The sequence below is a fragment of the Taudactylus pleione genome, unplaced genomic scaffold, assembly GCF_031769625.1.
Source record: "Taudactylus pleione unplaced genomic scaffold, aTauple2 ptg000609l, whole genome shotgun sequence".
NCBI lineage: Eukaryota > Metazoa > Chordata > Amphibia > Anura > Myobatrachidae > Taudactylus > Taudactylus pleione.
Window position 1 is genome coordinate 12,889,496 of NW_028285011.1, and position 14,841 is coordinate 12,904,336.

Consider the following 14,841-nt stretch of genomic DNA (forward strand, 5'->3'; position numbering starts at 1 on the left):
TTGGGGGATCCCAGCAGGAAGGAGAAGTGGAGGGGAGATGGAGGTGGGTATCTAGACAGAGGGAGGAGAAGTTGAGTTAGTAGTTGGCAAACAAGAAGAGAGATGACATAAAAAGCCCAATGTAATGGAGTATTTGGAGGGGGAGGGGGTGATCAACAGGGTAAAAGCCTGGTGTCCAGTCAAGGAGTAGAAGAATAGAGAACTGACCTTTGGATTTGGTGATGAATGGTCATTGGTGACCTTGGAGAGGGCAGTTTTGGTGGAATGAAGAAAATGAAAGCTAGGTTCGAGAGGGAGGAGAGGAAGGAGGTGAAATGGTTTATAGCATGAGGAGCTTAGTTGCAAAGGAGAGAATAAAAATAGGATGGTAGTTAGCAAAAGAGGTGGGGTAAAGAGAGGGATCTTAAGAATAGGGGAGACCAGGCATGCCTGAAGGATAAAGAGAAGGTGCCAGAAGAGAGAGATAAGTTAACCAGGTTTGCAGTGTGGATGCTTGCTTCAAGAGGGAGGTGGGAATGAGGAATTTGGTGGGAATGGGGTAAAGTAGGGAGAAGGCTGCAGATTTATACCCCAGAGATTGATGTGAAGCAGGAAAATGTTGGCAGTCTTGGTAGGAGGGGTGGGGCCTAAAGTATTAAGATGTCAAAGTGAATGGACTATTTTGTGGATTTAAAGTGGCTGTGGGTGCACTGTGAGAAAAGGGAAGATGGATGTAAGGGAGAAAGATGTAGTTGTAGGCAGCAAAGAAGTGACAAAGGTTTGAGGCCTGGGAGATGAGGGTTTTGGGGTAAGATTGTTCAGCATATGAGAAGTTGGCTAGAGTGTGTGACTTCCTCTAGAGGCACTCAGTGAATTGAACGCTCTTTTGGACAAAGCAGGTCAGAGAAGAGTGCCAGGGTTTTTCTGGACATCAAGCTCCTGCCTTGTTGATTTTATTACTCAGATCTGGCCTTTGTTCCCTACATGCAATCTGCATATAAATTCTGTCACAACAAACAAAATATTCAGCATTTTAATAATCAAATCTTTTTCTCCTATATATATTTTGATCATTTTACTTGTAAAACATTTTACTCAGCACTGAGTAATGGCATCCACATGCTATTTGTTTTAGAGTACTGTTAAACAGTCACTCACCTTAAAAAATATTATGTGTGCATCAAAATGAGTGGTAGAGTGACAAAGTGTGCAGATATCCTATCCAGATATTATTTTCCATTTTCATTGCTATAGTATATCTGGGTTGTATTTTTCTGCCTGAAGATGTATATATGACCTGTTTTCTACATTGTATGGTATGGAGTTTTTGCACCTTCATTTTTAAACATTTTCATCTCATGATTAAAACTCTGGTATATTACACTACAAGTTTGTATTCCCTTTTTATTACTGGGTCAAATCCTAATTGGAGTTGGATGGATAAAGAAACCTTTTTGTGAGGATCACACTTATGTTTATGTAAACATTAATGTAAGCACCTTGCTGTTTGCTTACTATCTTATTCCTGGGTGTCTATTAAATTTCATGGAAGAGCACTGTCATACTGACATAATTTTGGGCCTTTCTTATGATCACGTATATATTATCAGCACGTGTGTTGTGTGAAAAAGTACATAATAGTATTACACCATATATTGTTATATTTTCTTTTTTTTTATAGTATACATAATTGGAGATTTCCAGCCTGAGAAGACAACTTCTGAGTGACAGAAGATTTGTAACATATTGATCTTTATTTTATGTGGAACTGTTCATAAGGCATGTATGGTCTATATATTTTTTTCAAATTCTGCCCATTATAAATAAGGACTAATTGTGAATAGTGAACAGAACTACTTCTCTAAAGACTTCAATTTGTGAACACTTGGATAAAAGTGCAGGTTGAGTCTCCCATATCCAAAATGCTTGGGACCAGAAGTATTTTGGATATTGAATTTTTCCGTATTTTGGAATATTTGCATACCATAATGAGATAACTTGGGAATGGGACACGTTATACACACAGCCTCAAGGTAATTTTATACATAATTTTTAATAATTTTGTGCATTAAAGTTTATCTACCTGCACAAAATGAATTTATGTTTGATATATACTTTATACACACACACTGAAGGTAAATTTATATAATATTTTTTTTTATAAATTCTTTATTTAACTTTTTTTATAGCAAAACAACTTTAACAGTTCCAGCAGATATATTGTGACCACATAATCAAACCAACATGTTAGTTATTAATTTACAATAAACAACATGGCATCTCATGATGTAAACAGATGGCAATCTTATATTCCTTAATACTAATTTAATATGATACTGAAAACACAAAACATAAAAAAAGGTTGAACAAGGGAGAAAAGAGGGAGAGGGAAGAGGGGTAGAGTGTATGCACATAGAACAGCGTAATTGCAGACAGGCCATCAGGCATTCATTTTAATAGTAGCGGAGCTACAGGCCATAAAACAGCAAGATCACTACATAAACATATAAAGGCACTACAGGAGTGTAAATCAGCCTAAGTCTCAAGGAGTCAGATCCTTATATGAGAAGGTGAGTTTAAAATCTAGCCAGCTACACCACCTCGCAGTGAAATCAGGTTGCTTTTCAGGGCAGTGTGAAATATCTCATCTATGGACATATAAAAATCTAACCTTTAGCACCAGTCCCACATAGTGGTTGGGGGGATCGCCAATGAAGCAGAACTACTGCTCTAGCTGCATTATTCATGTGTTTTAGAAGAGACTTTTTATACTGAGACAGAGGGATGATTGTAATGAGATAGTAACCAAAAATAGGGGTTTGTAGGGACAGGAAAACCAAGAATTTCTGATGCCAAGGCTATAACCCCGGTCCAAAATGGTACAATCAACGGGCAATCCCACCAGATGTGAAATATTGTACCTCTCTCTTTCTTGCACCTCCAACAAAAGGGAGACACCCCAGGAGAGTTCTGCTGTTTATACAATATTTTTAATAATTTTGTGCATTAAACAAAATTTGTGTACATTGAACCATCAGAAAGTCTCTCAGTCATGCTCAAAAAATTCTGTATTTTGGAATATTACTTACGTATTTCGGAATATTTGGATATGGGAGACTCAACTGTATTGCATTTAAACATATAGTGGAAGTTATACTTCAGAAATGTATCTCAGATACAGTATTGCATGATCTATTGTGTGTGAACTAATTTGATGTCAATTATTTAATAGAAAACAATTAATTTACACATACTTAATAACATATATCAACATAATATACAAAAATAACTTCATGAGTTGATATATACAAATTATACAATTCATAGCAATGTAGTCAATAAAACTTTTAATTACAATATTGAAATTACAAAATATAACTCACATATAATATAATTTTTAATATTTTAAAACCGTCATATCTATATTTTAAAACTTACATAATAACAAGAAAAAAACACACACAATATCTGCAAACAATAACTACTTGAAAGTCACAGCCCAATGTGAGATGCGAGTTTGGGGGAAGAAATAAAAAATAGCCAGATATGTGCACCTATAATTACTGCCCCAGGAATTATGCTGGGCACAATTTACGAAGCACCGCATTTATTATCAATTAAAAACCACCGTCAATTAGTTTAGAAGTCAAATTGGTAGAATTTTTTAAAGGTAGATTTTGATATTTAAACTGAAACCACCATCAATCCCTTGCAATTTTTACATGATAACCCACCGTGGTGTATTCTATTTGGCAGCAGTTTGTATTGAAATCAATGTAGAGAATAACCTTAATAATAGGAAAGCACTGCACAGATCACTATGATCTCTGCAGGCTTTGTTCTGTTTAAAAGTATAGAAATAGTTGAAAATGTAAAAAAAGAAAATTGTGGGACCCCACTCTCAAATCCATAACCAGCCCTGGACCTCTAAGCCTGATTCACCCTGTAGCTGATTAATGGAAAATAGGGGGAACATTTTCCCCGTAGTTTCCAATACCAGTCCAGGTGCAGAGGTCGAGGGCTGGTTATGGAGTTGGAGGGGGGGGGGAACCAAATTTTTTTTCTCATTTGTAACTATTTTTATCCTTAAACATAACAAAGCCAGCACAAATCATAGTGATCTGTGCAGTGCTTAATGCAAACTTGTATGTGTGCGATATAGAGGTATGATAGCAGTAGAAATGTATGTATATATTTTTTCAACGCTATCATACCTCTATATCGCACACATATATTTATCTTGGAGGGGGGACGCCTTATTATAGAATGTAGCAGCAGAGGTGATTTTTTTATTAGAATTTAGTGCAGTCGGATGCAACCTTATCCATATCCACTTTATGCAAACTTGTTTGTCATTGGCAGGTCTATTGTTTGGGCGAGTTTATGGCAGTTTTTAAAATCCCTGTATGATAAAACTTGTGTTTCTATTCTATTCCATGGTCTAAAACATTGATGGTGCTTTCTTAATCAATTCTATTCTATATTGTGCTTTCTCTGTGGTCTTCTGGCATTTTTGGCCTTAGTAAATCAGCAAGTTGCAAAACCACCGCAAAACTGACAGAATTTAAAATCTGCAGCTTAGAGAATTTTCTCCACTATGTCTATCCCTTCATTGAATCCACCTGGGCTCAATAAGTTAACAGTATATATCCAAACTTCATTCCATTTAACAAGGGTCTATTCTCTGTTACCTCCTCTTGAGTTGATGGGGAATGTTTGATACCTTTAATTATAAATTATGATAGATCTCCCCTTATTGAGAATCATTGCTTTATCAATGTTTTCCATTTTGTACCCCATATATAAATTAGCATATACGGGGGTAAACTTAGTTTCCATGGCTGTACCATATAGTATGGATTTTGAAACAGAAAATAATTAGGAATCAGTATGATTTACCGCCGGCGGTTGGAATCCTGACAGCGGCTGCCCTACATGGGTGAAAAACCCGATCGTCCCCAGGTAAGTATTCACTAACCTAACCTCCTCCCCTAACCCTCCTTAGGGGTGCCTAACCCTAACCTTCCCCCCAGTGCCTAACCCTAATCCCCCTCTAAGTGCCTAAACCTAACCCCCCTTCCCAGCTGCCTAAACCTAAGTCCCCCGGGGGGGTGCCTTACCCTAAGTCCTCCCTGGGGGTGCCTAACCCTAACCTTCCCTCCCCCTAGTCTAACCCTAACCTCCCAGGGGGATGCCTAACCCTAAGTCCCCCCCAGGAGCCCTAAACCTAACCCTCCCCCCATGGCTGTCCGCGCCTGGTGCCCGGCATCACTTTACTTGGGATGCCAGGCGTCGGTCTCCCGGCGTCGGTAAAATGACAGGCGTCTAGATTTAGATGCCTGTCATTTAACCCTCACCGGGATATAGCAGTTGGGATTAGGTCCGCCGGCTTCCTGACTGCATACCAATAATATATGTAACATATGCCATCAATTACAAAATCTCTTTTAACAGAAAATAGTGCGGTGTCTTTACTAAAATATCTTTTATTGTCACTACACCTTTTTGATATGGTGACATATACATGCAATAAAATATACTTAGTCTGGTGTCTTCATAATCCGAAACAGTATAGCAATTTTTCAGGTGCTGTACTCACAACTAAAAATAACATACACTGTCAATAGAGAGACTTTCCAATGCTTCATTGGGTTAAAACATTGTCATAAAGGATAATGCTTAACTCAGTGTGCTTACCATAAATACACTTAAACACCATGTGAAAGCCATATCCAAAAGCGAGACAGCATACCCGGCTTGCAGTTCATCTGCATGACATCACCAAGCCAGATGAACTGGAAGGTATGCTGGTATCACCATTGAAAACTCCACCAATAGGAAACTATAACTGGGCAAAATACAATGCATACAGTACTTACAACTGACATATTAAAAATGCAAGTTAAGAAAAACAACATATAACAAAAATGACTGCACTAGAATGCTACAATAACCACCCAGACAGTTTTAGGATGGGATATAAAAATATGTATATTATAAAACAACTATACACAGCAAAATAACAATACAACATAGAACAAAGGGGCCAATACAGAATTACCATCATAAAAGACTGAGTAGCAAAATAGATGGAGACTAATACAAATTCAGATTGATATATTTAGCTGCAATAACTTGAGCCACAATCCATTCTAACTATAGCTATATACAGCATATACATACTGTCGTTACTAAAACCTCTAATGCCAACACAGTAAATAAGCAATAGAAAATTTTGTGGGTAAGATGGAATATTTAATGAAAACAGTTAAGGAGTAAATGGTCATTGAACTCCTTGCAAGTAATGCATGTACACCTAAAACAACCATTAACTCTAGACATAAAGGGGTTAGGTCAAATTTTGCCAAAATTGGTAACATCTATTTTGACTAACATGTCATGCAAATTTCTGCTTTAGTATAGCATGACATTAAACTGGTGTCAGCAATAGCACCCCTGTCATTTACCATCCAACACCACATTAATACATGGGGGAGAAACAGTATCAGTGCACATAGTGTGCACTGATACCACTAAACCATATCGCCGGGTGATACATATCCCCCATAGTTACATGTTACAACTGAGGAAGACCAAGGGGCTACATTTAATAGCATGGGATCTTGCCATTTCCATCAGTCCAGCATTGACAAAGTGTACAGGTAAAGTTATTTCATGTTATCACATTGTGGTTTATTTATTAAGCAGCGACTTGTAAAAGCAACTTCCAAGTGTGTTTAAGGATGAAATTTAAAAGGGTAATGCTTTTAATAGCAAAAAAACCTGTGCTTTGCTTTTAAAAACATTTTAATTTAAAATTTCGGGCTTGATCACGCTGTGAAGAGATGGCTTTTACAAGATGTCACGTGTAAATATACCCCATGACCACACTCTATCACTACTCACAAGTTTTTTAAATCTTAACATGAAAATAAATTAACTATTACTAAGTGAACTCTTACATTTAAGTAACAAAATAAACCACATGCTTACCATGTATCCCAATTTTGTAGGTACAGTATCCCAGCCTAGTAAGTCTTTTTTTGTTATTATAAAATGTTTACCTCACATTAACAGTTGACATTAACCTTGCAATATGCACACATAGAGCACAGTAGTGGGTTCTCAATGTGTCCCTTCTTACCTCTCTACAGTATACGCTGTCTCATTGCCAAATCCCTGGTATCACTGCTGAAAATATATTTCTTCCTGCATGGGAGGAGCAGAGGCTGCAGATTTCATCATCTCACAGCATGTTTGTACAGATTTACTTCATAGCATTTCCAGTACATCAAGGAATGACTCACAGCTGTCTAGCTAGTTCTATTCTAACAAAATGAGAAAAAATCCTGCACCAAGAATGATACATTGGTAATAATTAACATCAAAGGAGAGTATACATCTATCGATCACAACTTTTATTATTTTCTATATATAAAAAGTAAAAATAATAAAAGATAACAATACATTGTACTGATACCTATTTTCTTTGTAAAAGCATACCTTCCAAAATTATTATACCATTGAAATTAGTATCAAGGGAGATAGTGCACCCTGTTGCAAACTCATTCCTTTTTCTGCTTAATTAGTGTTTTTGTTGATCTATTGTAATCCACTCTCTTCTTATAGTTTAAAATACCAAATTTTTATATATAATGGCATATGTATAAATAAATCAGAAATGCGTCGAAACATTCCAATAAATGATTGATATCATAACATTTCAGCAAAATTTATTACAAGACAGTAATAAGGAACTATCACATTAAAGTGTCGCATTTGCGATAATGATAAGGGACGTGAATATGCTCCAGTTGTTCATTGGACATAGGCTCTGCAACGTTGTCAGCATCCAACATGCTGAGTGAATATGTCTCCATCACTGGCGGGTCTATCTATACAAACATTTATAAAACTATATACACACATTTATATATATAAAAGAACGCACAAAGCCAGTAAATTAACACAAAAGTACAGTGAATGACACCTGTTATGGTTGGCTGAGAAGTTTAAAACTTGTTTTACTGCATATATTTATAGAACGGCTGCTTGGTGACTGCGATTCCATTGGTGGGCACCGTACTCTCTGAGCCTTGTGTTCTCGGTGGTCACACACAAGGTTGGCTTCTCCTCTATGAAAAACTAGGTACAGTAAGTGGTGCTTCTGTTCTTTGGTTTACTTTAATTTGTCTTTATATTATTGGTCCTGAGGACGGTGTTTTGTACACCAAAATGTTGACCATTTCTATGATGCATTTGTAAGAATAACTATTGGCTATAAACACTTTGAAGACCTAAGAGTGCCCTTGTTTTTTGTATATATTGTGATAGGATCACTGGTAAAGTGGCCAGTGGTAGATACATTTGTCCTAGGTTTGTGACCTATGTGTTCTAAAAACCCCAGGAGAAAAGTCTGCAGTGTAGCAGACTTGAGTGTTGGCTTTTTGAAAAGCCAGTTTGGGACCTGGTGGTGTGGATGTGAGGAGAGGGAGGGCTCCATTCACAGGCCACTCCAGGTTTGGGCCTTTTTGGCTTGTTAGCCTGCTCATTAGGGTCTGCACCTGGAGCTGGCTGATATAGGCTGTGTGTGATTGTAAGCTAGTGTCTCATACCTGGGAGAGCAAGCAGACTGGCTGGCTCAGAGACACTTGGTGGAAACTACCTGTAAGTTATGTGCATACGCTTGTGTTGATGGTGGAGGCAGTAGGCCCCACTATTTCTTTAGAGAGGGAACCTCTTGTCTAGTTAGCACCCAGATGGGCTAGCGTTTACTTTTATGTTTTGTTTTCATTTTACGTTGCACAATAAAGACTGGTGCCAACCAGCTAGTATGAGACCCCAGACTGGTGTACTATTTTTCAGGCTGCTGTGAGCGTGAAGAGGGAGTCCATCTACCCCAGGAGAGGGACCCCTAATCCGGTCGTGTTACAATTGGTGGAGAATGCGGGCAAGCACACACTGAAGTTGCAGCAAGAGGAAAACTTTTCATTTAAAATTTAAAGGGACAGACACCAATTTGTCAGTGTGGTTGTAAATTTGGGTCCTTTGATGTCCATAGAGGTGCCGTCCGCAGACGCTTAGGGAAGCCAGGTTCTGCTTCCAACCTACACCCCAGGACAAAATGCAGGACATTATTAAAGCCTTGTTCCAAGCTACGGCAGCTCAGCAACAAGCTACCAAGGCTCAGCAGGAAATGAACAAAATCCAGCAGGAATCCAACAGGGTGCAACTATTGGCCTTGGAGATCGCCCAGAGGCAACAACAGGTCACCATCGAGGAAACTCACCAGGTCTTAATGGAAAACAGCCAGGCTATTAAGGAGGTGGAACAGCACCTGGTCACCTGGCCTGGAGATGCTAATACTGGTCCTCCCACCACCACTCACTCCATACATGCCAGTCACTTCCTACAAAAGATGACTTCAGGCGATGAAGTGGAGGCATATCTCACTGCCTTTGAGAGAACATCCAAAAGGGAGAGTTGGCCCAAGGAACAGTGGGCAAGTCTGGTGGCACCCTTCCTGTCTGGAGAACCGCAAAAGGCCTATGATGATCTGTGCCTGGCTGATGCAAAGGACTATGTAAATTTAAAATGGGAGATCCTAACTCGTTTGGGGGTCACCACCTTTGTTCGTGCCCAATGAGTCCACCGCTGGGAGTTCCAAATGGACAGACCTCCACGCTCACAGATGCATGACCTCGTCCATCTATCCACCAAGTGGCTACAGCCTGAGCCGCTGACAGGACCACAAATCATCAAACGAGTCATGATGGACCAGTATCTGCGATCCTTACCTGTATCCTTGCACAAGTGGGTGAGCCATTCCGACCCTAAGTCCGCCGACCAGTTAGTCGAACTGGTGGAGAGGTACATGGTGGCTGAGGAGCTGATGAGTCTGCCCCATCGAGCCCCGATGGTGCACCGGCAAACTCCCATCAACAATGGTAAGACTGTTCCTGGGGAGAAGGGTGCTGGGTGTTGGAATGTGCCTAAGACTGAGGGTGGGGAACCAGAAGACAGGCCTGCCAGACTAGGAAGGTTCCTACCCTGCAAAAGACTAGACAATAATTTGACTCAATGTTTCCGATGTGGTGGCTTCGGCCATATAGCAGCTAATTGCTCACTTACCTCTGAGCCCATGCAATGTGATACTGCTTCTGTCAACTGCAGGGGATCTTTCTTTGCCCAGCCAGCCTGTACTGCTGACCGGCAGGCTGAGACAGATAAACACCTGTGTGTACTCACTGTGGAAGGCAACCGAGTAGAGGCTCTGTTAGACTCTGGCAGCCTGGTTACACTTTTCAGAACCGAGCTGGTGAATCCTTTGAAACATAAGGGAAAAACTGTTGGTGTGACATGCATCCATGGGGATACTCAGCATTATATTACTGCTGAAGTGAACATCAAGACGCCATGTGGTTCCGCGGTAGTCTCTGTGGGTTTGGTACCGGGCTTAATGTATGATGTGATATTGGGAAGAAACTTTGCTCACTTCTGGAAGTTGTGGGAAAGCCGGTTTTGCACAGTGGTAAATCACCCTGCCTCATCTGAAAGGATGACTGATGTAGTGGCAGAGTCAGAGATGTTCCCATTTTCTAGCATGATTGGCGAACTAGAGAATGCGGAGCATGATGGTGTCTCGCCAAGTGTTCTAGAACCCGTTGATCGTCTGCCAGATTTAGAGGTCAGACGAGAGGTCATTGCCGTAGAGCAGTTAAGTGACCCTACTCTGGTGAAAGCCAGGGAGAATGTCAAGGTGGTCAACAGTAAACCCGTAGATCCCGATAGTCCCTTGACATATCCTCACATGGTAATATGCCAGAATCTGTTGTATAAGATGACTAAGAAAGGGGAGGAGATTGTGGAACAATTAATAGTCCCCAAAGCTTACAGGAGAACGGTGTTAGATCTGGCCCATTGTCATATAACGGTAGGCCACCTAGGGGTAGAGAAAACCACTGAGCAGATTGTGCAGAGGTTTTTTTGGCCCGGTGTCCATAAAAACATGTCTGACTTTTGCGCCTCCTGCCCTGAATGCCAGTATCATGCTCCCAGACCACATTTCAAATGTCCTCTAGTCCCACTACCAATTATAGCGGTACCATTTGAAAGAATAGTTATGGACTTGGTGGGACCCTTGTTGAAGTCTGTCCGGGGACATCAATATATTCTGGTAATTCTGGACTACGCTACCAGATACCCGGAAGCAATACCGCTATGCAATACGTCAACCAAGTCCATTGCTAGAGAGCTGGTCCATGTTTTTAGCAGGTTGGGAATACCTAAACAGATAGTAACTGATCAGGGTACCCCATTTATGTCAAAAGTTATGAACGAGTTGTGCCGCCTGTATATGTTTAACCAGTTAAGGACCTCAGTTTTTCACCCCCAAACCGATGGTTTGGTTGAGAGGTTTAACCAGACCTTAAAACATATGTTAAGGAAAGTAGTCGACAAAGATGGTAAAGATTGGGATTATTTGTTGCCTTATCTGCTGTTGGCCATAAGAGAGGTTCCCCAATCCTCCACCGGGTTTTCACCTTTTGACTTGTTATATGGGAGACATCCAAGAGGGATACTAGACAATGCCAAGGAGATGTGGGAAGGGCAGTCCAGTCCTTATAAAACAGTGATTGAACATGTTTCCCAGATGCAAGAGAGAATTGCGGCTGTAGTGCCGATAGTTAAGGAGCACTTGGAACAGGCCCAACTAGCACAGCAGAGGTTATATAACCGCAATGCACGGTTAAGAAACTTTGCTCCTGGGGACAGAGTGTTGGTGTTGGCCACGGTAGAAATTAAACTGTTTGCTAAGTGGCAGGGGCCCTTTGAGATCTTATAAAAAGAGGGACAGGTCAACTATAAAGTTTACCAGCCGGGGATCAGAAAACCAGAACAGATATATCATGCGAACCTGATAAACCCTGGAAGGATAGAGCAGCACTGTCAGCCATCCAAGCCCCTCCAGTAAAACTAGGTCCTGTTGTACCCAAAGTGACCGTGGCAAAAATCCTGTCAGCCAGTCAACAGCAGGATGACAAGGAATTTTTGATCAGAAATAGGGTACTGTTTTCTGACCTGCCAGGAAAAACCACGGTCATCAAACATGACACAGTCACTGACCCGGGGGTTAAAGTTAACCTAAAGTCGTATAGGTTGCGCGAAGCCAAAAGAGAGTCTGTGTCAAGGGAAATTTAAAAAAAATTAGAATTGGGGGTAACTGAAGAATCAGATAGTGAGTGGCCCAGTCCCATTGTGTTGATTCCAAAGCCCAATGGGAGTGTGCTTTTTTGTAATGACTTCCAAAAGCTGAACAGTGTTTAAAAATGTGATGCCTACCTGATGCCAAGGGTGGATGAACTAATTGAAAGGCTGGGGACAGCAAGGTATTTAACTACTCTGGACCTAACCAAAGGATATTGGCAAGTGCCATTAACCATAAACGCCAAAGAAAAAACAGCTTTTTCTGCATCAGAAGGGTTACTTCATTACAAGATGTTACCCTTTGGGCTACATGGGGTGCCTGCTACCTTCCAAAGAATGATGGATAGGATTCTAAGACCCCATGGACGATATGCTGTGGCTTATCTGGATGATGTGGCCATACATAGTCCTGATTGGCAGTCTCACTTACCCAGAGTACAAAGAGTGTTAGACTCCATCTTTAAGGCAGGTTTGACAGCCAACCCAAAAAAGTGTTGTCTAGGGATGGAGGAAGTCAAATATCTGGGATACACCATTGGCAGAGGTTTGATAAAACCACAGATCAATAAGATTGAGGCAATACAGAACTGGCCACAACCCCTCAATAAGAAGCAGGTGAGAGACTTCTTAGGGATCACTGGATATTATAGGCGGTTCATACCCAGTTTTGCCACCATTGCAGTCCAACTTACTGACCTTACCAAGGGCAAACAAAAAATCATGGTGGAATGGGGTCCTGAAGTGGAGAAAGCTTTCCAAGAATTAAAAATAGCCATATGTACCCAACCTGTTCTGGTGACCCCTGATTTTGACAAAGAGTTTGTGGTACAAACTGATGCATACGGTGTAGGCATCAGAGCTGTCCTGTCCCAAAACAGAGAGGGTGAGGAACACCCTATTTTTTACCTAAGCAGGAAATTGAATATACATGAGAGAAACTATGCCACAGTGGAGAAGGAAGCTTTGGCCATAAAATGGGCGTTAGAAACACTCAGGTACTATTTGGTGGGAATAAAGATCAAACTGATTACTGACCATGCCCCTCAGAAATGGATGTCTGAAAACAAGGACAGTAACGCAAGAATAACGAGATGGTTCTTGGCACTACAAACCTTCAAATTTTTGGTAAAACACAGGCCAGGAAGCCAGCTGGCCAATGCAGACGCATTGTCACATGTTCATTGCTTGGGGGCTTCAGTTGTTCCACCCCACAGGTCGAAACAAAGGGGGGGATATGTGATAGGATCACTGGTAAAGTAGTCAGTGGTAGATACTTGTCCTAGGTTTTTGACCTATGTGTTCTAAAAAACCCCAGGAGAAAAGTCTGCAGTGTAGCAGATTTGAGTGTCGGCTTTTTGAAAAGCCGGTTTGGGACCTGGGAGTATGGATGTGAGGAGAGGGAGGGCTCTATCCACAGGCCACTCCAGGTTTTGGCCTTTTTGGCCTGTTAGCCTGCTCATTAGAGTTTGCACCTGAAGCTGGCTGATACAGGCTGTGCATGATTGTAAGCTATTGTCTCATACCTGGGAGAGCAAGCAGACTGGCTGGCTCAGAGACACTTGGTGGAAACTACCTGCAAGTTTTGTGCATATGCTTGTGTTGATGGTGGAGGCAGTAGGCCCCACTATTTCTTTAGAGAGGGAACCTCTTGTCTAGTTTTTCCCCATATGTTTTGTTTTCATTTTACGTTGCACAATAAAGACTGGTGCCAACCAGCTAGTACGAAACCCCAGGCTGGTGTACTATTTTTCTGGCTGCTGTGTGCGTGAAGAGGGAATCCATCTATACCAGGAGAGGGACCCCTAATCCGGCCGAGTTACAATATATATATATATCTATATATATATATACACTCCAGCCCTCACTGAGGCCAGAACGAGACCAGCACACCAATTTTGCATATAGATAGAATATATATTTTTTAAAAGATAGCCCTGCTCCGCAATTCAAATATAGTCATCAGCTGTAGATCACTAAACAGGAACCACATGTGCACTCCAAAATAATCCTTGCAAAGTAGACCTTTTCTGTTTCTGGTAAAAAAAAATTAATTACATTTAAAAAATTAATTACATTTAAAAATATGCATATTGTGTTTTCCAGTGGCAGCTACTGTGTGCAATGGTATCCCCATCATCTGCACCTAAAAATAATTCTAGCAAATAGACCTTTTTCTGTTGCTGGTGTATAAATAAATATCTAGTTTTCTATAATCTAATTTAAAAAGTTGCATAGTGTTTTTTTCATGGGCAGCTACTGTGTGCGGTGGTATCCCCATCATCTGCACTCAAAACAATTATTGCAAAGGAAACCTTTTCTGTTTCTTGTGTGTAAAAAAAATGGCAGTCTTTTATAAACAAAAGTAAACATTTGTATGATGTGTTTTTGAGAAACAGTGTGTATTACTGTACTTAGTGGGTATTATTGTGTATTAAGTGGAAAAAATATATATTTTTTTGTTGTTGGCAAAAAAAAAACCTCAAGTCTCTTAATAAAACTGCATAGTATAGGTAACAGGCCCTCCTTTCCCTTTCTCAATGTATGTACACTTGGTGTGGTGTCAATTAAGTTCAACAACAGTAGCTTTATTCCAGTCCTGGTTTAAATTCATGAATCAGTCGATAGAAGAGCAGGAACAACCCAGTGCCAGTGCTT

General features: G+C 40.5%; 1 protein-coding gene across 4 annotated transcripts in view; it reads right to left on the bottom strand.

Annotated features, from left to right (window-relative positions):
* LOC148480648 (interleukin-1 receptor type 1-like) overlaps positions 1–5,746 on the bottom strand; it is a 75,387-nt gene extending 69,641 nt beyond the window's left edge. For all 4 annotated transcript variants that reach the window (XM_088454174.1, XM_088454173.1, XM_088454172.1 and 1 more), the window contains exon 1: positions 5,677–5,746. In XM_088454174.1, coding sequence (XP_088310300.1) covers positions 5,677–5,709 — 33 coding nt within the window. In that variant the 5' untranslated portion in view covers positions 5,710–5,746. The remainder of the gene's footprint in view (positions 1–5,676) is intronic.
* Between the last annotated feature and the right edge of the window lie 9,095 nt (positions 5,747–14,841).